We start from the raw sequence: 25,394 nt of genomic DNA on the forward strand, positions 1-25,394 counted from the left end.
GGACACTAAAAAGGACAAAAACACCACCTTCATGTACCAAAATATTAAGGTGGACGAGTTGAGTTGAGTTGAGTTGAGTTGAGTGGAGTGAAGTGGAATGACTACAGCAGACCAACGCTAATGAGAATGTGAAAGAAAATTAAGGCTATATTTGGTAGGGTGGGTTTGAAGGGGAAGGATAACATTAGTTATGAAGGAAAGGGAAAGAAATGAAAGGGAAGGATAATTTTAATTTGGTATTGTGTGTTGGTTGATTAAAGAAGAAAAATAAAGGGAAGGATAATAATCATGTTTGGGAAAGAAAGGTAATGATATGAAGGACAATTATTTTTATAAATTTACTATTATGCCCTTTTATATTAAAAAAAAAAATATATATATATATATATATATATAGAGAGAGAGAGAGATAGCTATAGATGTATATATTCGTTCTATCTCTGTTCTCGTTCTCAACGCCGAACCCCCCTCTCTCTTTCTCTCTCTGCAACTACAAAGCCGAACTTCTCTCTCTGTCTTTCTCTGCAACTACAAACTACAAAAGCCGAACTTTTCTCTCTCTCTCCAACTACAAACTACTACAAAACCCAGATTGTTCAAAAAATCAAAACCCAGATTGTTCAAAGAATCAAAACTTCAAAACTCAGATTGTTCAAAAAATCAAAACCCAATTTCAGATTGTTCAATCCATCTCTGTTCTCGTTCTCAACACCGAACCCCTTTCTCTCTCTCTCTCTGCAACTACAAAGCCGAACTTCTCTCTCTCTGCAACTACAAACTACTACAAAACCCAGATTGTTCAAAAAATCAAAACCCAATTTCAGATTGTTCAAAGAATCAAAACCCATATCAGTTTCCATAGCCGCTGTTCCAATTCCGGTTCGCTGTTCGCCGTCCCTATCTCTCTCTGCAACTGCTACATCAACTAATCAAGGGCAAAATTGGCATCTGAAATCACACACCAAGCCTTTCCTTCCCTTTCCCTTCATTTCCACCCAATTTTGGGATGTTAAAAAATTCACTGTTCAAGGAACAAGTTAACCTTCCAAACCCTTTTCTCTCCTTCCCTTTCCCTCCACTCACTTTACCCAAACACAATTTTTTTATAACCCTCCATCACCTTCCCTTCACTTTCCCTTTAAACCCACCCTACCAAACTGAGCCTAAGTGTATCCCCGCATAATGTGCAAAAATAATATAAAATGAGATTATAAAAAAAAAATTTAAAAGCTATACTAGAGGAAATGACATAAACAAAAATAAAATTAAAGAGCTAATTCAAACGGCCTAGTCCATTCATACGGATTAACGGAGGACAATGGGTTTTAATTGAAAGCCAAATATTTTACTAGTAAAATTGAAATTCCAAAAAAAAAACAAAAAAATTTCTCAAAAAAATTTATTATTTTCTGAACCTCACATATTCCATCTAAATATCTCGTACAAACTTCATGTCACCACGTCAGATCCACGTGTCCTCCCTTCTCTCTCTCCTCGTTAGAGAGAGCGGCTGTAAAGTAAACTCTCTTTCTCTCTCTCAAACCTTTTTAGCTCCGTTGCCACTTGTTGGCAACCTGCCTGTCGGCCTTTCTGTTCCTTGCCACGGCGTGTAAACACGCCTCTCTCTCCTCCGCCTTCAACACCCAAGCCTTCACTCCCCCAATAACCCCCCACCACCACCACCTTCTCTATCTCATTGCCCCAACAATTCACAAATCTCATACTCTCTCTCCTCCAATCTCTACAATGAAAATCAAACAATCTTCAAACTCGGCCTCTCAAACCCTCACCGCCAATACCTCTCAAGATGCTCGCCTTCTCGTACGCGAGACTCTCCGGATCAGCGCCAACCTCGCGTCCTCGCCTCCGCCGTCGACGGTAGCGGCGGAGAGTGGTGGATTGAGGCGTGAGGCGAGCTCGGGACTGCTTGATGAACAATTTGTTGATTCGAGCTTGAGATTGATTTGCTGCGAAGAGCTCGATGGTCGCCGCTGGAAATACTTTGCTGAGACCGGCGGTTCTATGCAATTCAAGAAGGGATCGATCCGTGCTGTCAGTTTACAGACACCCCAGGCTCCCGTTGATGTCAGTTTGTTCACCTTTCTATATTGCATATATCTATAATATATATTCTTATATTTGATTTTAAGTATATGTGTTTTACCAACTGCTTGAATATAGATAGGTTATACACTTGTTTTACTTTATGCCTAATATGTTTCGAAGTAATTGATTGTTCATTTGTGCTTGTAATGTTGCATTATATTATTTACATTGATTTTAGTTCACAATTGCTAAACATCCCCAATAACCTATTTTTGAGTTCCATTTCCTATTATTATGTCACTTTATCATATTGAAAACAACAACAATTACAATAGTTGAAATATTTGAGAAAAGAAAAAGAAAAGTTTATTATTCAGTGTATTTTAAGTTAATTGTTTTCAGATGGACACATTTTCACAAAGCACGTTGATAGAGAAAGACACACAGAAAATGCTATCAAGAGGTTTGTCTAGTGACAAGCCATGAGCTCTTATTGAGAAAGTCATAAAAAAATTGCTTTGATATTGTCTTTCCATTCACGAATTTCATAACAGTTTTAGAACTCTTCTCTTGTCATGAATTAGACCTCTTGATTGCCTCACTATATGTATATAAATGCATACACATACCTATAACTAAAGTATTGTTAATTTGTTATTATACTGAGCTTTTGAAATTGCACTGTTGTTTGTAATGAATCTGTGGTGCAGGAGTTGATGTCATTTATAAGATCCTATGTAGTGCCAGAAGGTTTCCCTGATAGTGTTAGCCCTTCATACGTGCCATACATGACATGGAGGGCTCTAAAGGTATTTTTCTAGAACTACATTGCCAACACTGTTGTTTATTAAGTGATTTAAAACTACTCACTGTGAATAATTATATTGTAATTTAATGTGATAATGTAATATATGTTTGTATTTCTTTGTTGTCTTTGTGCCGTTAATTGCTATAATTTTGATTACATCTTTATCATAGCACTTCTTCGGTGGAGCTATGGGTGTTTTCACAACACAAACGCTGTTGAGTTCAGTTGGAGTATCCAGAAACACAGCAACTCAAGGTGCTGTAGCCGTCAACTGGATTCTTAAGGTATTTGCCATGCGTGCGTAGTTTGACTGAGCGACTATCCTTACTTAAAACAAGTGATTGATTGTTAGTGATAGTTTTTTGTATTTCTTGATCGCAAGATGGGATTGGTGTCTCTGAATGAAGTTGCTAAATTTACAGAGTAACATCGCCTTTGTAGAATTATTATACTGGCAGGGTGTTGATATTGCTTGATAGAATTATATGCCTTAACATGGAACTACAAGGTAGTCAAGCCACTATTATATTCGTTTTTGGCATTTCCATGATATCCTGTACTTTATCTTTGAATGTTTGACTCTTTTTGGTTAGATAATCTATATAAAAGAGTTCATAATTAGAAATTTAGGTTTTATGACGGTTACTCCTTTTAGATTGTCTATTTTTCCTATTTAACTTGGAAATATTTGTAAGTCAAATTTTTGGTAGTTGTTTTCCAGATTAATTTAATTGTGTGAAGATGGAGGATGCTTATTTTTTCTTGTAGTGATGAGATTTTATAAAAAATGGAATTTGGTTTTAGGTTAAGAATCCTAGCAGCCACAAAGAAGTGCCATGAGTGCTTAAAGCAAAAAGTGAAACTGGAAAGAGTATTAACTGTTAAGTAATCAAAATAGATCCCTAACTATAAACAGCAAGGCATATTGGTAATAAAACTAATGCTAAGGTTTGAGCTTGAACACCTCTTCATCCTCTTCCCTGTTGCCTGTTGCCTATATGAAGGTACCAGTATAAGCTTTCCTCTTTTTAGAACATATGAATGGAAATGAAGAGGGGAGCTTGACGAGACGAGCTGTTCTTTAATCTCTCTTCCACCCCACAAACATGAAACATATAGAGTTAGCATTTTCTTTCTGCCAAATCCGGCACAAGGTAGCACTTGGCGACATATTCCAAAGCAACTATTTGATAAGGCTGAAAGCAGAACTTCAAATGAACCAGGGAAAGCCCAAGCAAAGTTGGAGTGTTTAGAAAAATTGAAACACAGCTTTGATCTACTGGTGATTATGTGATTTTGGCATTAACCTACAAAAGGTTAATACATCGAGTTCTTTAGCGAATTTACTGCTAAATCAATTATGTTCTTTACTGCCATATCATACTCTTTGCTCCATCTGGCTTTACCACTCTTGTCTTTAGAGCTCCCATCTAGTGTATTAGAGATATTACTGGAGATTTAGTATTCCATGAATGGAAGCAAATTATATGATCTATGTGTAGGATGGTGCAGGCCGGGTTGGGAAAATGCTTTTTTCTCGGCAAGGGAGGAAATTCGATTATGATCTGAAACAGGTAAAATTAGTATCAAATATATATATAGTTTTGTGAAAATTTTCTCTGGACATAGTCTTGATTCCTGATACCTGTGATGCATTTTAGCTTCGGTTTGCGGGGGATATTCTGATGGAGCTGGGTGCTGGGGTAGAATTGGCAACTGCAGCAGTGCCACACCTTTTTCTGCCTTTAGCTTGTGCTGCCAATGTTGCTAAGGTTTGAATTTCTTTTCCTCTTCTTTTTCTCCCGTATTACAGTATTGTGGGTGTGGGTGTGGGTTATTTATTTATTTATTTTTTCTGCCTCAGTATTATGTGGTTGAGTTAGCTCTATTGCTTTTGATTCTTCTACATTTACTTGTAGAATGTTGGTGCAGTCACATCAACATCTACTCGTACTCCAATATACAAAGCTTTCGCTAAAGGAGAAAACATTGGCGATGTTACTGCTAAAGGAGAATGCGTTGGCAATATTGCAGATTTGGTATGCTTATCCAATCTATCCTACAATTTCCAAAATCTTATTTTGCAGTGGCACCAATAACCTTCAAACAATGGATTGTGGCAAGAATATTGTGCTTTCTGTTTCGCATCAATGTGTTAGTGTGTCTTACATGGACATGAAAGGCTAAAATAGAATGGGCAAATTGCGATATTTTTTCCCTCTCTCCATATGTCTCTTTTATTTGAGAGTTAGCCTTCTGATTTTGCCAATTTCTTGGTTTACAGAATTTAATAGAATGACTTTGATTTATCTTATACACTTTGTAATATAGACTTATTAGCATGCCAAACTGAAATCATGGGGTTGGTTCACTAGTTTATTTCAATCTGATCATTTTTTTTCCCTGTAAGTTTTCAATCTGTGCAACTTGACCTTGACGTGTTTGTATAATTTATAGATTTTATGAGTCGAACTTATTGGTCTCTTGAAACTAAATTATTTCTCATCTCTCTCTCTCTATATATATTATCTTGGCAAATAACACAAATCCACTTTACCCCTATGCAGACTCGAACTCTCCATCTTCCACTTTTGGAGGCACCAATGGGTCAACCCTTGCTCATTTATGATAATTATCTTGGCCCTAATTTAATATACTATAATTACTATTATTTAGTTTGTCTGTGCACTAAGTTCTTGTTAGCCTGGATTAATTTCATACTCATAATTCTTCTGTTCTAAAATAAGTTTCCCTTCGGAGATCTCAATTTTTAAGGGCCATGCGTGTCCCCCTCTGAATTTTCTCACTAAATTATCCACAATTTGAATATTTACATTGTTAATTTGAAAAGGTTTCAGAAGGGATAATCTATGAAATTCAAATTTTGTAATTTGTTTTTCGGCATCGGAAAAGGAGTTTACTTAATGTAGCCCTATTATTGTTAGGTATAACGGATACTTTTTGTGTGTATGCATCATTCTTATTTGCTTGGTATGGACTTGACTGCAAATTTATTGGACTGAATATTGGGAACATCACTTTAAACATGAAGTAAGATGCTATTTGATCAGAAAGGTTGCCTAAAGTAGGTTATGCATTAGGAGGATAGTATTACAATTTCAGGGTGAAGAATGAGTTTATGAATGCGATAAAAAGATAATTAAAGGGAAATAAGGAAAAAATTAGAGGGATGGGTTTGGTTTAGGTGTATCACCTTTCTATAATATGATGAACTATTATTCTATTGAGTTTTCTGGAACCCACCATAGGGGTTTCGTGGGAGTTTCATATTTGGAAATCGAACATTATGGTCTTTGTGAAATTTTAGGCAGGGAGATGCCCTGGTCTTATGTAATAATTTGGGTGTTTCGGAGTGTTTCTAATTTTCCTCACTCAGGTGAGTGAACAGATCTCCAAAATAAGGCGATAGAACAGTAAAGACAGAGTTTGTTTCCCATTTTTTCTTTCCTTTATTAAGAAGCACAAAAATCATCATTATCATAAAAGAAGAAAGGGATCTCCGAAGGGAGACAATCTGGAGAATGAGAATGGCAGGGTCAACAAGAACAGAGAGAATGTCAACTGAGCCAAAATTTGAGTTTTAAGCCTCTGCACTATGCAGTAAAATATTTTACAACAATATCCATCCAAGGAGAAAAAGAAACGATAAGAAAGTTCGTTACAATTTTATATTTTGTCTTTGGGACTTCAGGGTCATATCAGTGAGCTGAGAATTGGGTATGCATCACATATGTGTATTGTATTGGTCTAGTCCCCATGATAACATATTTATGCATAGTATGCATTTCAGTTCAAGCTAATTCCAGCAAACTTCTTTTCATGCGAAGCTGGGAACTGGATTGAGCATCATAATGGCAAAAAGAAATCCTTCTTTAGTCAACACATTTGCCCTCCTCTCATGTGGATATGTTCTCAGCTCTTACCAAGAGGTTTGATAGTGTATTATACACAATTATTTTTGTTTCTATATTTTAAAGTGTTAGTTCTCTTTGTTGATGGTTTGCTTATATCATCAATGTGTTTTGCCAGGTAAAATCTATTGTGTTGCATACATTGAATAGGGCAAGATTCACAGTGGCAGTAGAGTCCTTTCTTACGACAGGTTAGATGAATGCTTCACCTTATTGTGCAATTTTTTTAGCCATTGCAGATGATTTTACTGGGTGATATTCTCATGATTTGTAAAGTCTCATATACAAACAAAAGAAAGTCCTTTTTCTGATATTGGTGGCGTGATTTTGCTGTATATTCATTTTCAGGTCGAGTTCCGACTTTGCAGGAGGGAAATATGATGGAAAATATATTCAGTTTTCCATGGTCAAAACACAGGCCTATTGTTCTTGGTGCGCGCCCCCCCACCCTTCCCCCCTCCCCCTCCCCGACTTTCATGTATTTGACAGTGTTTCTACATTCTTTAATTGTAAATGTTTGACAGGATCAAGATTTAAAGATGCATTCCAAGACCCAAATTCGTATCTTGCAGTACAGCCTGTCTTTGAGGTATGCCTCCGTTTTTAAGTGGAGATGGTTATAACATGTGAAATCTGTGTCTTGCTCTCTCTCTGAGACACACACACATCCACCCTGCCCCCACCCACACACAACTAGTTCTCCCTTCTTCCTCACATACGTATCTTGAATACAGAAAGAGAGATATATAGTGACATATAACCCATCTAAGGGAAATATATATGCTCTGTTCAAGGATCAAGCAAAATCAGATGACATATTGAAAGCAGCTTTTCATGTGAGACCTCTGATTTCTTTGTGTTATATCACCAGTAATATATTGTAGTTTTGGTTTATGCTAAATTTACATTGTGCGACAGGCCCACGTTCTCCTGCATATAATTCGTTCATCGAATGAGCATCAGTCAGGAAAGTATCGAGAAGATAGTCATTCAGTTTTCAAGCCCACCTTTGTCAATCTTGAGGCTCGTATTGCAGAATCTTATAAACTGGTCTCAGCTTTATATAGGCCATTCAAGAGCAAAGCCATAGAAAAGGTAGGGGTTTTAATTATTCACAAGTACATACTAGTTATTTTCAACTCAGAATTGTACATAATGAAAAAGCTGAGAAGAAATATTCTAGACAGGGTAAATTGTACCAGCGTGCACACTAGTAAAAGAGAAATTAACTATTTTCAACTTAGAATTGTATTGGTGTGCTTGTAAGGAAAACCAAAGGGTATTTTAACCATTTAAGTGCAAAGTGCAATTGGCTCATTGATCATGAAACCTATTTGTTGTTCAATTTGTGTGGACATCATAGTCGAAGCACTTTCTTGAAAAGCATGGTAAATTTTCCTTCTAAAAAGAACTGTGTAACTAAGGCAGTTGTGTTTGTAAGCATATTTCTCAAATTTTTTTATGGTTGGGTATATCAGTGTGCTATTTTTTTCATATTATTTTCTTTTCTTTTCAAGTAAGATCGAACAGTCACCAGTGGAATGCCTAATGCCACTTAACTGCAATATATCTGTAGTGATTATTCTGTTCTTAACAAACATTCAATTGGTATGGATTTTTTGCAGGGATGGATGATGTCTGAATCACTTCTTAATCCTGGCCATGCTCGTCTATGTGAATTGGTTAGTTGAGATGATATGATTGCACTCAACCATTTCTACACAAACTTGGGCCTGGTTTGCCTGCCGTTCAGCTTGCTTTTGATTCTTCGAACATTTAATGGATAAGATCACAAAAGCATGCACGTAACAGGGAGGGTTTGCATTGCACCAATGAAGTGATGGAACTATGATTGCCATCGGTTCTCTGCTTGAGAAACTAATGCTCTTAGCCTCTACGTGATCTGATGTAGAGGACTGCATGACGCTTTGGCTCAGCTAAGGGGAAAGTGCAGTTATCATAGAGCTGTGAAGCGTAACAGTAAACTCTGGAACAAAGAGTTCATTTTTGTTTTCTTGTTTATATTGGTTTTGTTTTTCCTTCATAATTTTCTTGGGGCTGCTTGGTTTGTCAGCATATATATATATAGACGACCTGGGAATATTGGTAGGGGTAATGATTTCTTTATGTATCTTTTATTGCACAGGGACATTGAAAAATTGCAGTAAGCTGTTTTAGAGCATAGATACATGAAGAAAATCTGAGGTACTCATTTCTCCTGATGGAACTTGAGAGCCATGTTTGAGTAATTTAATATAACGAAGAACCAAAATTTCATGCTTGTTCCTGCCCATTTGGTTTCTGATTACGGACACGCGTTACACATTACTCCTGTCATTTCATTGTCTTGGATCGTCTTAAGCGTAGGATACTTAACAAAGCCTTATCCTATTTCCTATCTATCTCGGTGTCTAACCGTACAATCATTATGCTAATTATAGAGATAGATGGTTGTTTGATTTTTAGTAAAATACACATAGATGGTGAAGTAAATGTTGGTTGTTGACTCCCTTTTTTCTTGGTAATTACATGAGACTTGTAGTTATAAGCTGTACTATAGAGAAACTATTGCTATTAACCAATTCCCTCTTCAATCATGATTTCTAGCAAATAGGTCCCAACTTGATTTTTTGGAGTAACAGCATGCCTGTCCTTTTAAGGGAGTCTCTCTGCCTCCCATGTGGTGGTCCCCCTTTTGTAGTCCATTGATACAGCTGTGGAGTTGTAGATGTGAATGACCCTACTAGCACACACCCTTCACCGAATCGATCTGATCTTCATGTGGGCATATATGTCATTTAAGTGCCCAGCATAGCTCTGTTCAATTTGTCCTCTTTAACATATTAAATTTGGCTCAGAAGTTCATGGTTCTGAATTTTAGAGGCCTCTTAAATGAAAGGCAAATTACCCCCTAAGATACCAATACTCCCGCATTGAAAATTTGCAGTGGTGAAAAGTGAGACTACAATTTTCTAGAACCAGGTGAAAATTGTAGCATAGCTAAATACTTGCTTGCTTGGGAAAAATTGCTACACTGGCTGTATTTGGCTAGTTGAGCTGAGAAATTAGTGTTTGGGCTTGGATCGACCTCAGGTTGTTATATATATATATATATATATATATATATTTTCCTGAAGGTAAAATGGTACTTTAAAACAAAGTCTTTTGAGTTCAGATTCAAACAGAGAGAGAGAGAGAGAGAGAGAGATTGATGTGAAGAGTGGTAGGGACTATCCTCGAACACTACAGTAATACAAATTGGTCTCAGCAGATGTACTAACCTAACATACATTGGCAGTTTGTGCCGGTTTCACCTATGTTTTCACAGCAACAGGATGCTAAAAACATTATATCATAGCTGCCCTAGGCTATACTGAAGAATTAATCCGGATCCTCTCCTGTGTCTTTTTTTTTTCCTTTGTCTGTCCTGTGCTTTTACATTGCTAACGCAACAACTTATATTGCTATTGCAACAATTATTTTACATCCTTGTTTCACACGATGAGTGGCGCAAGATCTCCTACACAGGAGTGGATCCGGGTTCACTGAAGAATTGCTGCACTGCTTGTTTTCTCAACATAATTTGGCTATGAAGAATTGCTACACTGCTTGATTATGTGAGGGGTGTGTGTGTGTGTGTGTGTGAGAGAGAGAGAGAGAGAGAGAGAGAGACAACTAATTTATGTCGACGAGGCCCAGGATAGGTATGTTACATTGATAGAAGCATAAAATGTCACACAATTTAGCAAACATCATTGATGTTGTTTTAATGTCCTTTTCTTTCTTTCTTTCGAGTAGGAACTTATTATTGTGGTCAACTTTAGGTTGATGTGTGTCATAAATTGAAGACATTTAAGATGCATGTGAAAGTAATACAAACAGTTCTAAGCCTGATGGAGCTGTGCTAAGCCACCTTTTTAAAGTGAAACATGTGTGATGATGGAACAGATTATTATTATTTGTGTGACTGTTTATTGATAATTACACTAAAATCTGCCCCTTCTCTTTTGTGTTCCCACTGGGGACAAACAGGCTCTTTTAATAGTGACTATATATGTAAACACATACATATAAAATGATAGCACTTTCATGGTTTGACAAATATATATGTGTGTGTGTATATATATATATATATATGTACATCTTTACAAATTTTGAGAATCACATAATGTTGGGTTTAAATTAAAGTTTTGCATGTACACTTCCATACCTTTTTCTTTCTTAAAGTGAACTTCTCTTTCTTGAAAAAAATTGTTTAGTCAGACTAATATAAAGGTCAACAAAAGAAAAAAAACTGATTCGAGATCATCATCAACTGAAAATCACTATTCATAACCAGGGGTACAACAAAAATAACAAACCAAGATTTTTTATGTTTTGGTTATTTGGGTTCGCTACATGAATTTAATGTTTCTATTTTATCACGTAATCACGGATTGATGTTTTCAAAAAAAAAATATACTATTATTATTTAGTGATAAAATTGTTAAATATAGAAGAGCCCAAGCCTGATTGAGCAAAGTTTAGTTTTTTTTTTTTTTTAATTAATAAAAAATATTGAGAAGACATAAATTTTATAAGAAAGAAGAGGAACCACACCTAACCAACAGGGATACTGTTAACATCAGTAGGGACAAAAGACTTTGTCATTTCAACAGCAGTGTGAGGCCATTCCTTGCTGAGAATGAGATCCAAAATTCAAGGAAAGCTTTTTCTTAGTAGTGTTTTATTAGCATTTTGGAAGTCTTTAAATTACTTCAATTTGTCAAGTAAGTAGATTAAATCAATGTTTTTTATTAAAAAAAGAAAAAGAAGAAGAATAAATTCAAAAGTGAATTTGTTCTCGTATCGATTACTAAAGTTGAGATATCTTTTAAAAGGATGGTCAAAGATTCAAAATTCCTTACGAATAAAAATAAGTAAAGTGGTCGGAAGGCAGATAGTTTTTGTAGATCGATTTAATTGTCTAAATTAAAAAGGAGAAAGAAAAGAAAAGAAATACTCTCACATCCAACAGTAATTGTTTGATTAGAAGGGACATACTAATATTGTGTTCTATGTTCAAAAAAAAAAAAAAATCAATGTTTTAAAAATTACTTCAATGAGTCAAGTAAGTAGATTAAATCAATGTTTTTTATTTAAAAAAAAAAGAGAAGAAGAATACATTCAAAAGTTAATTTGCTCTCATATCGATTACTAAAGTTTAAATATCTTTTAAAAAGGATAGTTAAGGATTCAAAGTCCCTTACGAATAAAAAATAAGTAAAGTGGCTGGAAGGTTGAAAGTTTGTGTAGATCTATTTAATTGTCTAGATTAAAAAGGAGAAAAAAAAAATACTCTCACACCCAACAGTAATTATTTGATTAGAAGGGATATACTAATATTGTGTTCTATGTTCAAAAAAAAAAAAACAGAAAAAAAAAAAAGAATGATTTGACTAAAATTAAGATTCAAGAAGCTCTTCCATATATTAGAATATTCATACACAGGAGATCTTCATAGTGTATGTCAACCCATTTCTACCTAAAAAGGATTGGACAAGAAACATCATATATCACCCACAAATCATACCAAACTCAATTTTCCCTTAACTACATTACATCACCACTATTATTAAGAAAATAACTCCAAGAACAGACTCAGACAAATTAAAATAGTTAAAAAAAATATAAATAAAATAAAAGAGAAAGAACAACAACAACAATAATAATAATAATTTCTAAATTTGATCTTGATCATTGGTGGGAGTGATCTTCTTGGCTAGATTGTGCTTGTTGTTGTGCATCCAGACCTTGAGGACTCTTCTTTTGACACCAATTTCTTGGCAGAACTGTTGAACCACAGCTTCCTCTTGCTTCTGAATCTTCCACCCAACTTTCTCTGCAAAGTTGAGCATTTTGTCCTTCTGTTCCTGAGAAAACTTTGTCCTGAACCTCTTCTTCACCAGCTGGTAAGGCCTAGTCACAACTCCACCATCATCCCGCTCATCAGACTCTGAGGGCAGGGACCCCCCAATGTTGTAGGACACTAAGGAATGGTGGTGGTGTGGAACTGCTCCTCTAGAAGGGATGAGGAGTCCTGTAGGGTACCCTAGAGCCTCTGGGCCTCCCAACATGTTCTTGTGGTGGTGTCCCAGAATGACTTTCCTCCCAACATTGATCCTGCTGGGATGTGGGCTGTGGTAGTAGTCACAGGAGGAGGAGTTGGGCAGCTCATGACCTCCTCCTGTCTCCTTTCTGTGGAAGTTTCTGTGGCAGTTGCAGGCTGAGCAGATTAGGGCTTCTAGGGTACCCTCTTGTCCAGAGGGCATGAACTCCCCACAACCATCTGTGGCATTCCCACCCATTGCAGCTGCATGATTCTTGAGACACTCCCTGTACCTCACCGCCTGCAGTTTCTTGTTGTTGTTATTGTTGTTGTTGTTGTTGTTGTTGTTGTTGTAGGGCATATGGTCCTCCAAGGTTGTGGGCATGGGGGGAGCAGCAATATTGGAGAGCAATTGTGGTGGTGGTGGTGGTGGTGCTGAGGATGGAATAATGTGATTGTGGGGTGCAGGATCATGATGGATCATGTGCCCATGCCCTAGGCCATGACCATGTCCATGTCCCCCACCATATGAACTGTTAATTGGTATTGGCATCACCCCTTCTTCACTTGAAAGTTCCATTTCTTGTTTCCCAACCCCCCTTTCTCTCTCTCTATCTCTCTCACACACACACCCTCTCTCTATTTGTGTTGTTTGGTTGGAGACCAAAAGAAGATAATTAGAGGCCTAAATGATTAAATTAGGCTAGTTTTCACAACACTTTGTCTACTTTTCTGGAAGCAACAAACTATAGAACTAGAGCTTATGGATTGATCCATACATTGTTGGATACCCAAAGTGAGCACTCATAATTAATAGATTAATTAACTAAAAACACAAGCTTTGGTCCCTTTTTTTTGGGCTATGTTGAACTGTAAAAGACAAAGACCAGCCCTACAGCAACCTAAACTTGAAACATTTTCATTTCACTATCTCACAACTCTTGAGGGAAGAAAACAAAAGCAAAGAAAGAACCAATATGACCAAATAGATCTCTCTTTCTCTCTCTAAAAGTTGAAGAGAGAGAGAGAGGGGAGTCAAGAATCAGAAACAGTCCCCTGAAAAAGACAATGATAGATGAAGATGGAAAAAAAAATGTTTCTTCTTCAGTGTTGTGTTGTGTTGTAAGAGATACTCACATTATCTGATCTCTCTGAAAATCTTGAGCTTAAAACACCTTTGATAGCAAAAGACAAAACTGTAAGAGAAGACAGTGTTTGGCAAAGATAATGGAGAGAGAGAGAGAGAAGAGAGGTTTTGAATTAAGTTAAGTGTAGCAAGTGGGTGATGAAAGAATAAGAGAAGGGAAAGGAATGGGGTGAGAGAGAGAGAGACAATGGAGGTTTGGTAGCTAGTGAAGCACTAAATATGAGCTTATAGCAGTAGTGAGGACCAAAAAGGCAGAGAGAGAGAGGAGAGAGAAAAAAAAAAAAAGCAGATTATTTTTTTAAAAACAGAAATACAGATTATATGATACAGAGAGTTTTAGAGAAGGTGATAAAAAAAGGTGGGGTTCTTGCTTTGCTTGCACTATTAGGCATCAAGTTTACGCCATATATGGAGAGCAGTGTGTGTGTGTGTGTGTGTGTGTGTGTGTGTCAGAGAGTGGAGAGGACAAAGGAGAAAGAAGGAATTCTTGAAAAGAAATGGCCTTGAATATATATATATATATATATATATATATTGCAGAATATATTTTAGTCTATGATTAACTTGTCTTAGAACTTCAAAGGTTTGTGATTAATGTGAACTTTCTTGGCCTATAATTAGAACTTTGGTCACCACTCACCATCACACATTTGTATGTAATTATATATATATATATATACATACTGCCACATATTAAAAGAAAGCATAGTTATTGGTTCTCACTTTGTGCTCTTAGAAAGCACCTCAACTGGTTTTTAATTTCTTGACACAAACTAAGACCAAAGAAAAATTAAGTACAAACTCATTTTTTTTTTTTTTTTTATAAATAATTTGCAAAATTGCTTCCTCTATAAAATGAAAGTAGTCTGTTACTATATATTTATAAGTAACACGAACAATGACCAGGGACGAAATCATGATTTCAAGGTAGGGGACACCGTACAAAATATATATATATATATATATAGGGGGCACTGTATAATTTTTTTCACACACACATATATATATATATAGGGGGCACTGTATAATTTTTTTTATATATATGAATTTTTTTTTAAAAAAATTAACACTATATTATAGAGGGTGGGGCAAGGCCAGGGGTCCCGGCCCTTCATTGGTTCCGTTCCTGACAATGACCCTTTTGTGTTAAAATGATTCGTTCAGTGTGCGAGTTTCCCGTTCATTACATTACTTTATTATAAAAATTAATAAATCCTTACCACCAAAAAATAAAAAAATAAAACTTGGTGAAGACATTTAGGTTTTAACATTGCACAGGATTTTAGTTATGGAGCTATATATAACCTTTTATACATCATGCTTAAATCTTGATTTTAAGTTCGACAATTGACAAGTGATATCTATTTAATACATCATGAAGTTATATTTTTACTGTATGGAGTACTATATTCAATTTTGTTACATCTTGTCAGCTAAGCATTTAGCTAGAAGTGAAGAGACAATTCTGCCATGTAATGTTTATATAAAGCAGAGAGTGTGTGCGACTGTGTGTGTGTGTGTGTGTGTGTGTATACAAAAGTGATGATGAAGTGTTGAGCTGAAAATAGGTGACTTGTTGAGTGAGCTTTTCCAGAACCTGCTAGAATTACAGGTGTGGGAAAAAACTTACTAGAGCCAATTAAGTCCTTACAGTATTTATAAGTTACATGACACATAACATTGTCGTGTTGTATCGTGTAAAATTGTAAAAAGGTACTAGCACTCGATGACGACAATGATGTCCCATTGGAATACTAGGGACATTGGCATTTTCATTCTCAGACTCATCACATGAGAGATGCCTTTTTTAACCCTCTAATTTCAAATTATGAATGAACCAATTACCATAAAACACTATTTTTTTTCAAAAAAAAAAAAATAATTTAAAACATGGTCAGTCTGTATTTGATATATTTAATCTCTGACTTCTACTGGAGAAAAGACTTAAAAATCATACAACACCCTACGGTCCACATTTTCCAATCGGTTCCTAGGCACCATTGAGTGACCGGGACTCCTTGATAATTTAATGAGTAAATTAAACTAATGACGTTTGGATAAATCTTATATGGATGAATTGTTTGAAGTTTATTGCTCTGACAATTATAAAAAGTTAATTATATTTTTAAATATAATATATTTTTATAATACAAAATATATTATATTTAAAAATATAATTAACTTTACAAAATATATTATAAAATCTAAAAAAAAAAATCAATTTTCTATCTCATCTCTTTGCTCTCCACCATTGTTATCCTCTCCTAAAAAAATATTGTAAATAAATTAAAAAAAATAAGTGTAAGGGCAACTTGATCATTTTATAAATTTTTTTTACAAGTTTTGATGGAGAGGGGGTTTGTTGAACATACACTCAAATCTCAAGGGGGGATAAAACAATAAATCTGAAATGCTTCACTTGTGTTAGATTTGTCCAAATCTTAGGGGAGGTCAGTGTAATTTACCCTAATTTAATCCTCCAATTTGTTATGTTTTTATTTTTATTTTTTATTTTTAAGGTATACCCCGTCCAACTAATACCAAAAATCGTAGTCTAGTAGTACTTTTTCACCTTCAAAATAAAATGTTGATAGTTTAAATTCTTATAGGGCTAAACATTGAGTCCGCAAGTTTCTTGCTAATAAAAAAAAAGTTATAAAAAGTAATGCTCAGTTATCCGAGTAAGCGGGTATACGTGAATTCGAATCACTCTCGAAAAAAATAAATAAGGAATCTAGAAAACACATTTCCCCCTTCTTTCATTACGCATCCCAGAGGTCCAAAAATTTAGAATCAGAACCAGTTTTGGTGAGCTGATTTGTTGAATCAAGTGGTTCCTGATTGAACAGATTACAAGTTTGTCATCCACATATATATGCATTCCCAGTTACACACAAGCAAACAAAGATAATAGTAAAAAATAAAAAAAGAAAAGAAAAGAAAAGAAAAAGGTCACACAACCAAACACCAACCTAACCGATAGGAATCAATTTGATCATGAAATGATATTTGTACATGGGTCATTTTGTCGGACATTGTCGTTGTACTGCAATTAAATGAACGTGTATAGAATTTATTTTGATGCCAAATGGTAGATAAAACAACTTAAGTCACTCTGTGAGATTGTGACAATATTTATAATTTTTTTTTTTTAATCAAATGCACTCACCAATACCGACTCGAATTTTCAACCTTCTCCAGATCGTTCTTCATATACGTATGTTTTATGTACGATTTTTTTTTTTTCCAAATTTATGAAGAATCGTACGATCCGAGTCACCTTGTTGTGCCCCAATTTGAAGCTTCTTTGTCACCACCAAGAGATTATTACTTGGTACTGGTGCTCCTCCAAATGTGACGTTCATAGCTAACAGATTGATATAAATATTAAATTATACAATTTATATGAAATAAAATTATTCAAAAGAGTAGTGACAACTAAATACTAAAAAATACAAGGTATAATTTTTATTTCATTTCCTAAAATTTATTCTAGTGAACCCCCTTTATTAAGTTATCCAAAATCACTTTATTCTCCATGCCTTTATTCTTCAACCCACCAAAATTTAAAGTCTCTTTATATATATATATATATATATATATATATATATATATTGTCAGCACTTCAGTTGTCCCTAGCTTATTCTATAATTACTTTTGTTCTTATCTACATCTCATACATGGTATATTAAATTTATTAAAATATATATATAAAGGTCAAAGCATTCAATTCTGATTCATTAATTCTCTTTCCAAAGGAATATTAGAGAGTTGGATTATGAATATTCAGGATATACAGGCCCTGAATATGCTTATTATTATTATTATTATTTTTTCTCAAACATGGTTTATTCAAAATTGATTTTGTTATTAAAAACCATTTTTTTTTTCTTTATTCACTTTTTTGGTAGTTCGCTTATAAAAGTATTCCTGTTCCACTTTCGCAAATGCATAAACTATGTTACATATATATATATATATACACACACACACAGATGTGTGTGTGAGAGAGAGGTTTAATTGTAGTACCATATGAGGGGGCTACAAGAATAAATAGAGTTCGATGACAAACCTTTGATCACAATTTTCAAGCTCCATTGTTGGACCACTACCCTTATTTGATACGATCTCTCTTATTCAAATTAATAGGAGAGAGTTCGAAGAAGTTGAGAGCTCGAGTTATGTTATAAATATATTGAAATAATGAAAAAAAAAAAAAAAAAAAAAATCAAAATCACTCACGGCCAAATTTCTTTCCTTAAAAAACGGAAATGGTACATCCATTCGATCAGTCCCAATCAATGCCAGCCCAAATTCTCTGTATTGACTTGAGTAACTTAGGTCATAGGAGATATATATATATATATATATACACACATTTTCACATAATGTCTCATATATATATATATATATATATATATATATATATATATGAGACATTATGTGAAAATGTGAATTGCAAATTGCTATTGATGATAAGGGTAACATTGGCATAATCCTCACCAATGGATATCCTGTATTCAACAAACTGTCCTCACTATATAAGTGTATATATACATTTACACAAACACACATGACAAACTATAAGATAATTTGATTAATTTGGAGCATTTTACATATAAATTTTTACTTATATTATAAAACCCTATCAATTTTTGTTGAATTATTTTTTGCAGAATCATTACATAAAAATTTATGTCTTATTTGAACGTTATTGTATTTTACTAGTTACAATTATTATTGCTAGCTCTCTCTCTCTCTCACACACACACACTCACACACCATAAATAACTTAGAACAATTGAACCCTAACAGTGTAAAACTGATCGATTTTCTTTCATCATCATTTAAAAAGAATAGAATTCGCCTCAAGTGTGTTTATCTCAATCATCGATTGTCACATCAGTTGATTTTCTTTCTTTCGTGTGTAAAAATGTTGACACCCTTTTGGTAAATTACATGGGCATTGAGCAATGGGCTAAAATGGAACGTTTGGTAGTACTATGGTCAATGACGTGGATATAGTTTGAACAAAAGAGAAGTTATATTATTTAAGTGGAAGACAAATTGCATGCAACAGAATTGGAGGTATTTGAAGTAGGTGATAGATAAGGATTACAATTGTAGTATTTATCTTTTAGTTAACTTCAGAGGAATATTTATGTTTATGGATTAGGTTATTTTAAATTTATAGTTAGTTTTGATAAAGTTGTAATGCAAGTAAAATATTTACGTATAGGAGTTTGTTTTACATACTATTTTTCTATAAATAATTGTAGATATATGCTAAGATAGAGGTTCAACATCCTCAGAAACATTTATTATTATTATTGCTTTCTTAAGCTCTTTCTTCATATAGCATCCTTGCTATCCTCATCTCTCTCACCCTCTATTTCTATCTCGTTCTATATTTCTCGATTTCTATCTCTTCTCCCTATCACTTTCAATATCTATATTTTTTCTCTTTTTATTATCAAATTGTTACTATATTTATTCATTGATAAAAGTCTTTTTAATTAAGGGAATCCTCAACTCAAAAGAGAAGTTTTATTGTCGAACCACCTTATTGGTTCTGACACCCAGTAAATATTAAATTAGAATCGACTTTAACCGGCTGATTTTAGCGTCAACAAAAAATAATAAATTTCATCTTAAATGTGTTTGTCTCAATTATTAATTATCGCATTAGTCAATTTTGTTTAATGTTTTTCTAAATCAAGTGGAATCTCAGTCCCCTTACAAAGTAAGTAAAATTGAGGTTCGAGGAGGCTGTGATCGATGCCGGGGCCTACAGATCACTTACATATTAAATAAATAAATAAATAAATAAATAAAACACTTAAGATAATGAAAATACTAAAAGTTGTTCAGTTTGCTTTATTTAAGCTTTTTCATTTCTCGAAGAATAAAGCAATTAAAACATTAGATTCAAAGCTTTATCCTCGTAATATGATTGTAACTTTCAACTGAACTTTATAGTACAATCAAAGCATGCAATTTGGTCCTGCTCACCGACCACGTTTATCCTCATAATAATCAATGATATATATATATATATATATATATATATATATATATATATAAGCCAACTTTTGATTAGTAATCTCAAACCAACCAACAACCAAGCTAGCTCCTTTTTTATTCTACAGGTTCTAATAATCTCAGACAACCTTTTTATCTCACAGTTTATTATCTTGGGTTCTAATAATCTCAGACAACCTTTTATATCACAGTTTATTATCTTCCCCATAACTAAAGCTTGCTTTTTTTGTTTTATTTTATTTTTTTGCCAATCATTAATTTCTACTTACAAAAGAATCTCTCTCTCTCTCTCTCTCACACACACACACACTAATTGAAGAGTAAAAAATCTAGGGCTGCTCGACTTTAATTAATTAATTAATGATAAAAAGAACATAATAACAATAATCATGTCCTTTAAGAAATAATTTACATGATTGACACAGTACTTATAAATAATCATGTAAAGATCAGTCAAAAGGAGATTATAAAAAAATAATTGACCCTAACAATACTCTTCAGTACTTGTATCTATTTGGTTGATTTGAGTTTGAGTCAATTATTGGTTAAAAAGCTTCAGAAATTAGTGCTTTATTAGTTTGAGTTTAAGGTTAACATATTTGAGATAGTCAAATGGATATATATATATATATATATATACACTAGTTGTACTATGAGTTCTCCACTCTGAGATGATAAGAGATATTGTTGCTAGGCAGCAGTGACACTTTGTTTGGCAAGTACTCAACATATATGCAATATGTTTGTACTAGAAATAATAGGCATCAGTTGAAAGAGAGAGTAACACCATGTGGACATATCATGCTTGCTAATTTCATACTCATGTAGCCACTTTTCTATACCCTCTCACACACACAAACACACACATACATGTGGGGGAGTGGGTTCAAGTTCATATTCCACAAACACAGCAGCTCTTGAATAGTTTGGTTGCTTGAGTGCTTGAAATCCCTTGCACTGTTGGGATTTTAATTGAAAGCTGCAAAAACTATCATTTCACCTCATTCTGCACTCATACAATTTATATGATTTTGTTCAAAACACACACAAACACGCGCGCGCACACACTCTTTTTTCTCTTTCCATATTTCACTACTACTCTGCTCACGTCTCTTAGCCAACAATTTTCTTTCTTTCATGCATTCACTCACTTTTTTCCATCAAATGCCATGTGATGTGCACAAGCATAAGCATTTTTGAGTCAGAATTAATATGCTGCTTCAAGAAATATCAGACTAGTACTTCATGGACCATGGTCACTAAAATTAAATTCAATAATATTTGTCAGCACAGTCAAGAAAAGCCACTTAATTAAAGATGACAAGAGAGTACTTAATTTTAAAATCGAATGGAGATTTGCTTGTAACGTTTGGATTCTATTAAAATTAGCTTCGATTTAATGTCATATATTCAGCATTAATTGTTAAAAATTAAGCAAAGATAGAGTAATGGATAACTATATATATATATATATATATATATATATATATATATGCACTTAATTTACACCATATGTAGTAGCTTAATTAGTGTAGAAATCAAATTATTAATCCTAATCCTGATAATTTTACGTTTCGTTTTTCAATATGTAATTGTAGGAGCATTCTTGCGCATACCATTTTTCCATATTTTATGGCGTGTGGCGATTGAATGAATGGCTTTGGCGTGGGCATTTTGCACTTGTGGGCCCCACCTAATATTCTACACTCAATTCTCTACTTTTGTAGAATCACGTAGAGAATGTACACTTTAGAATAGTGTGACATTTGTGTCCTTTTATTATTTTAAATAAATTTATGGTGTATGAGTAGTGGGGAAATTTTTTAAAAATGCCATCGGGGCATAGCTGTGATGGTTGGAGCTTGGAGGCAGGTTTGAAATGGCTGGTGTTCGACTCTTTCCAAGCCATTTATTCCTCTCGATTGACTATTGCGCGTGTTGAGGGGCCAGTGTGCGTGGCACAGGTTTGTAACTTCGGGTGGATCCCTAAGGGGCCCTGTCCAGGGGAGAAAAATATAGAATATAAAAGATGAGTTAATTACTTACTGGCATGACATTACACTTTATGAAAGCGTTGAATGAGAGTGGAGATGTTGCATTGGGATACTCTAAAAATATCAATTTTACACTTATTTAGATATTGGGTCTATGCACGTAAATCAAAAACTTGTGGATGTGCCAGCGATAAGAAAGAAGTTTAATTTCATACAAGGTTAGAGACAAAGAAGACGATAATATTATAAACGACTTCAAAAGTTAAACATAATACGTCTGTAATATGACGGGTAATAGAAAATAATGGAGACATAAAATTCATATGTCGCGTCTCATTCATATCTAATTCAAATAAGAAAGACGATGATAACGATTAGGACAAATTGTGCAGCGATTTAGACATTGCGTAGGCTGTGCTTTCTGTCTTTGGGGCCCTATTCTTGTGATGGAATTTCCCCCCATTTCTTTATGAATTTTGAAGAAACCAAAAAAGCACAAAGAGACTAGCCGTTGGGAAACTCCCATTCACTTTTAATTTTGTCTGGAACCAGACATTCTTGGCATGAGATTCAAAGCAATTTTAGGACACATACTTACATTACATACATTAAAAGACTACCTTTCCTTTTACACAATCTGTTAGTATCACTTTCACTTTCTTATGCCCTATCACCACCTTCTAATGTATGATTGAGAATGTGACCAAAAAAAAAAAACATTTTAGAATTTTATAATTAGTGTCATAAAATTAATTAATTAAAATTTTCTTCTATTATTTTCCTTTAATGGAGGGTGCAACAATAAAAATTTGGAGTGACAGTCATGAGATCGCCTGCTTGGGTTGATGTAGTTTAATTATTTTACAGGTAATTTGACGATATTAAGCAATATTTTAGGCAATTGATGATTTAAATCAAATTAAATGCCTTAAATTTACACTATCACTAGCAAAATGGAGTGTAATCTCATTTTTAAGACACGGAAGTTCCATTCTATATATATATATATATATATATAGATGAGGTCACTAGCAAAGAAAGAAGTAGAGAATACTGCTTTGTTCTTTGCTTTTTCTAAACTCTTAATTCACATTCTCTCGTCAGTAGTGCTCTTTATTCTACAACAATCCTAGCTATATACCATGGCGAAAAAGATAGGTCTACTAAAGCAAATACCCTTGCTACTCCATGCTTTGGATTTTCATTTCTCCAAATACCTCATTATTAGTTTAAGGAAAATGGTACCTGATGTCCGACTATTCTATATGAATGGGGATGATATCATGACATCATTTTTTACTCACACAAATGCAGTCATATGTATTAGACTTTCGAATATTGTATCATACTCTTATTTTAATTGATGATTTTGTATCTCCAAAGATGGTTTTTTTTTTTAAAGAAAAAATGATAATTGATTCAAAAATCGGACAAATCCAACTATTTTATGATATGATATCATCATGACATCACCTTCCATTCACATAGATACAATCAGATTTATCCGACTTTAAAACGTTATATCACGACTCTTGTTTTATTTGATGAATTGAGAAAAAAGAGAGCAACAAGAAAATCTTCTTCCAGTCATGTGAAATTAATTCATGTATCTCACCTCTTAATTATATAAGAAAACCACTAATTTTCAACATGCTCCTAGGAGATTGCCACAAGCCTTAGGCCCTAGGTGATCATTTGAACTTAATTTGTATCCCAATATTTTTAAATGGGAGAATTGTATGTGTTTGATAGTGAACTTAATAGCGGTGCTCTCAGAGGCTCGGCGCCAACTTCATCAATCAAAAAAAGAAGAAAAAAGTTTACAGTTTCACTATTCAAATTCTAACATACAAACCATTACTAAAATTACCAATATATATATAATCTTTATATAAGGTCACGTTCTTGGTATACTTTAGGGAGTAAAAATATTATGCGAAATATATTTTAAGAGTGTTTTATGCACTTGTCCCCTTTATTTAAGCGGGCGTTCCGAGTAAATTCATATGTCATCATATATTATCTAACAATCTCGAGGAAAAGACTGTGCAACAATGCAACTCATCCAAATAGAGTGATAGCATTACTTTCCTATACACACTGTTCTTAATTGGAGTACTAGTTGTAACGAAATGAATATTTTTCAATATATAATAATAAGGTAAAATGTGATGTCTATAACTTTGCCAAAACATTTGTTTGCATAGGTAACATTTCTATGGCATAAAAATTCAATTTTAATATTAAATTAGGAAAGCCAAAGGGTGAGTTGGGACATACATATGGCTAATAATTGAGCACGTAGAGACATTACATCATTGTATTTAAGAACATTTAAAAAGGTTAAAGTGCATTTGCGTGATCCAAAGAGTTGCAGAAAGTGGAGAGAGAGTGTGTGTGTGAGAGAGAGAGAGAGAGTGTGTGTATTATGCTCATATCTTAGGCCACATTTAGGGCCCATTTCATTTCATTCGTCTCGTTCTCTCCGCGTCTCATTACCACTTCCACCTTATGCACATACACATTCACACTTCATTTTTCAATTCACTGTTAGGAACAGAAAATATGATTAAAACTTCACATTCACACTTCACTTTTTACTTCACAAGTTTACTGTTTCTTTTTTTTTTTTTTTGACGAAGGATTGTCTAATTTTACCAATAACACCCTGCTATTGTCACAAATCTAACATTCATTGTGATCTATAAAAATATTTATTGGCCTTAATTTTATTTAACATACCCTCGTTAAATAAGGTTGCGTTCTTCTGACATTCCTCATATCCTGTGAAAGATCGCGGTTCATTCTCATAAAGTATAATATCCATAGACCCCTAAATCTACCATTCAAACGATAAAGCAAATTCACTATTTTATTAATGTACGTAGGTTTTGTTTGCTTTTTTTGGTTTTTGTATGCTCAAAAAAACTAGTACTTCTTTTAATTTTCGGTAAATAAAGAAAACTAGTACTTAATCCAAATTATAAGGGAATCACTCCTCCAAGATGTTTCTCTGGTGGGGCACATGTGGGAGGGCGAACCTTGACACAATAATAAAATTGCACCACGCTTGTGAAGACTAGTGTACATCTAATTTGTGGAACTTCATTCAAAAATGAAACTCTTTTTGAATCACTATGGAATAAAATTGGAAAATCATTTCTATTTTTTCTCAGACTCTGCAACAACAGAAACATGGAACTCTGAGTTTGCCCCCTTTTAAGAACACATGGATGATAGAAAGGTTGATCCAATATTTAAAGCCGCGCCACTATAAAAGGCGGATGAACACTTGCATTGCACATAGTCCGACCTCCACACTTTAAGTGGATGAGAA

The 25,394-nt window shown here is 34.1% G+C and overlaps 2 protein-coding genes across 2 annotated transcripts; one reads left to right on the forward strand and one right to left on the reverse strand.

Annotated features, from left to right (window-relative positions):
- The first annotated feature begins 1,526 nt into the window (after positions 1-1,526).
- On the forward strand, positions 1,527-9,067 carry LOC132294466 (protein root UVB sensitive 6-like). Its single transcript, XM_059792337.1, has 13 exons — positions 1,527-2,085; positions 2,757-2,855; positions 3,025-3,138; positions 4,357-4,428; positions 4,516-4,626; positions 4,774-4,893; positions 6,703-6,804; positions 6,905-6,977; positions 7,135-7,218; positions 7,311-7,375; positions 7,521-7,622; positions 7,705-7,881; positions 8,412-9,067. The coding sequence occupies exons 1-13, from the start codon at positions 1,747-1,749 to the stop codon at positions 8,475-8,477; spliced, it is 1,524 nt and encodes a 507-aa protein (XP_059648320.1). The 5' UTR covers positions 1,527-1,746; the 3' UTR covers positions 8,478-9,067.
- Positions 9,068-12,219: 3,152 nt separating this feature from the next.
- Positions 12,220-14,433, reverse strand: LOC132294467 (zinc-finger homeodomain protein 4-like). The gene has a single exon (XM_059792338.1). It carries the CDS (start codon positions 13,452-13,454, stop codon positions 12,507-12,509), a length of 948 nt encoding a protein of 315 aa, XP_059648321.1. The 5' UTR covers positions 13,455-14,433; the 3' UTR covers positions 12,220-12,506.
- Positions 14,434-25,394: the final 10,961 nt, after the last annotated feature.

Source organism: Cornus florida, unplaced genomic scaffold, assembly GCF_030987335.1.
Source record: "Cornus florida cultivar Cherokee Brave unplaced genomic scaffold, ASM3098733v1 CherokeeBrave_3.0.0_Hap2_Chr02, whole genome shotgun sequence".
Lineage (NCBI taxonomy): Eukaryota > Viridiplantae > Streptophyta > Magnoliopsida > Cornales > Cornaceae > Cornus > Cornus florida.

What these genes read in the sequence shown, in the direction of transcription:
- LOC132294466 (XM_059792337.1), top strand. Translation starts at nt 1,747, where the DNA reads ATGAAAATCAAACAATCTTCAAACTCGGCCTCTCAAACCCTCACCGCC. An exon ending in TGACATGGAGGGCTCTAAAG is followed by an intron (nt 2,856 to 3,024) that starts GTATTTTTCTAG and finishes TCTTTATCATAG; the next exon opens with CACTTCTTCGGTGGAGCTAT. An exon ending in ACACAGGCCTATTGTTCTTG is followed by an intron (nt 7,219 to 7,310) that starts GTGCGCGCCCCC and finishes AATGTTTGACAG; the next exon opens with GATCAAGATTTAAAGATGCA.
- LOC132294467 (XM_059792338.1), bottom strand. Translation starts at nt 13,454, where the DNA reads ATGGAACTTTCAAGTGAAGAAGGGGTGATGCCAATACCAATTAACAGT.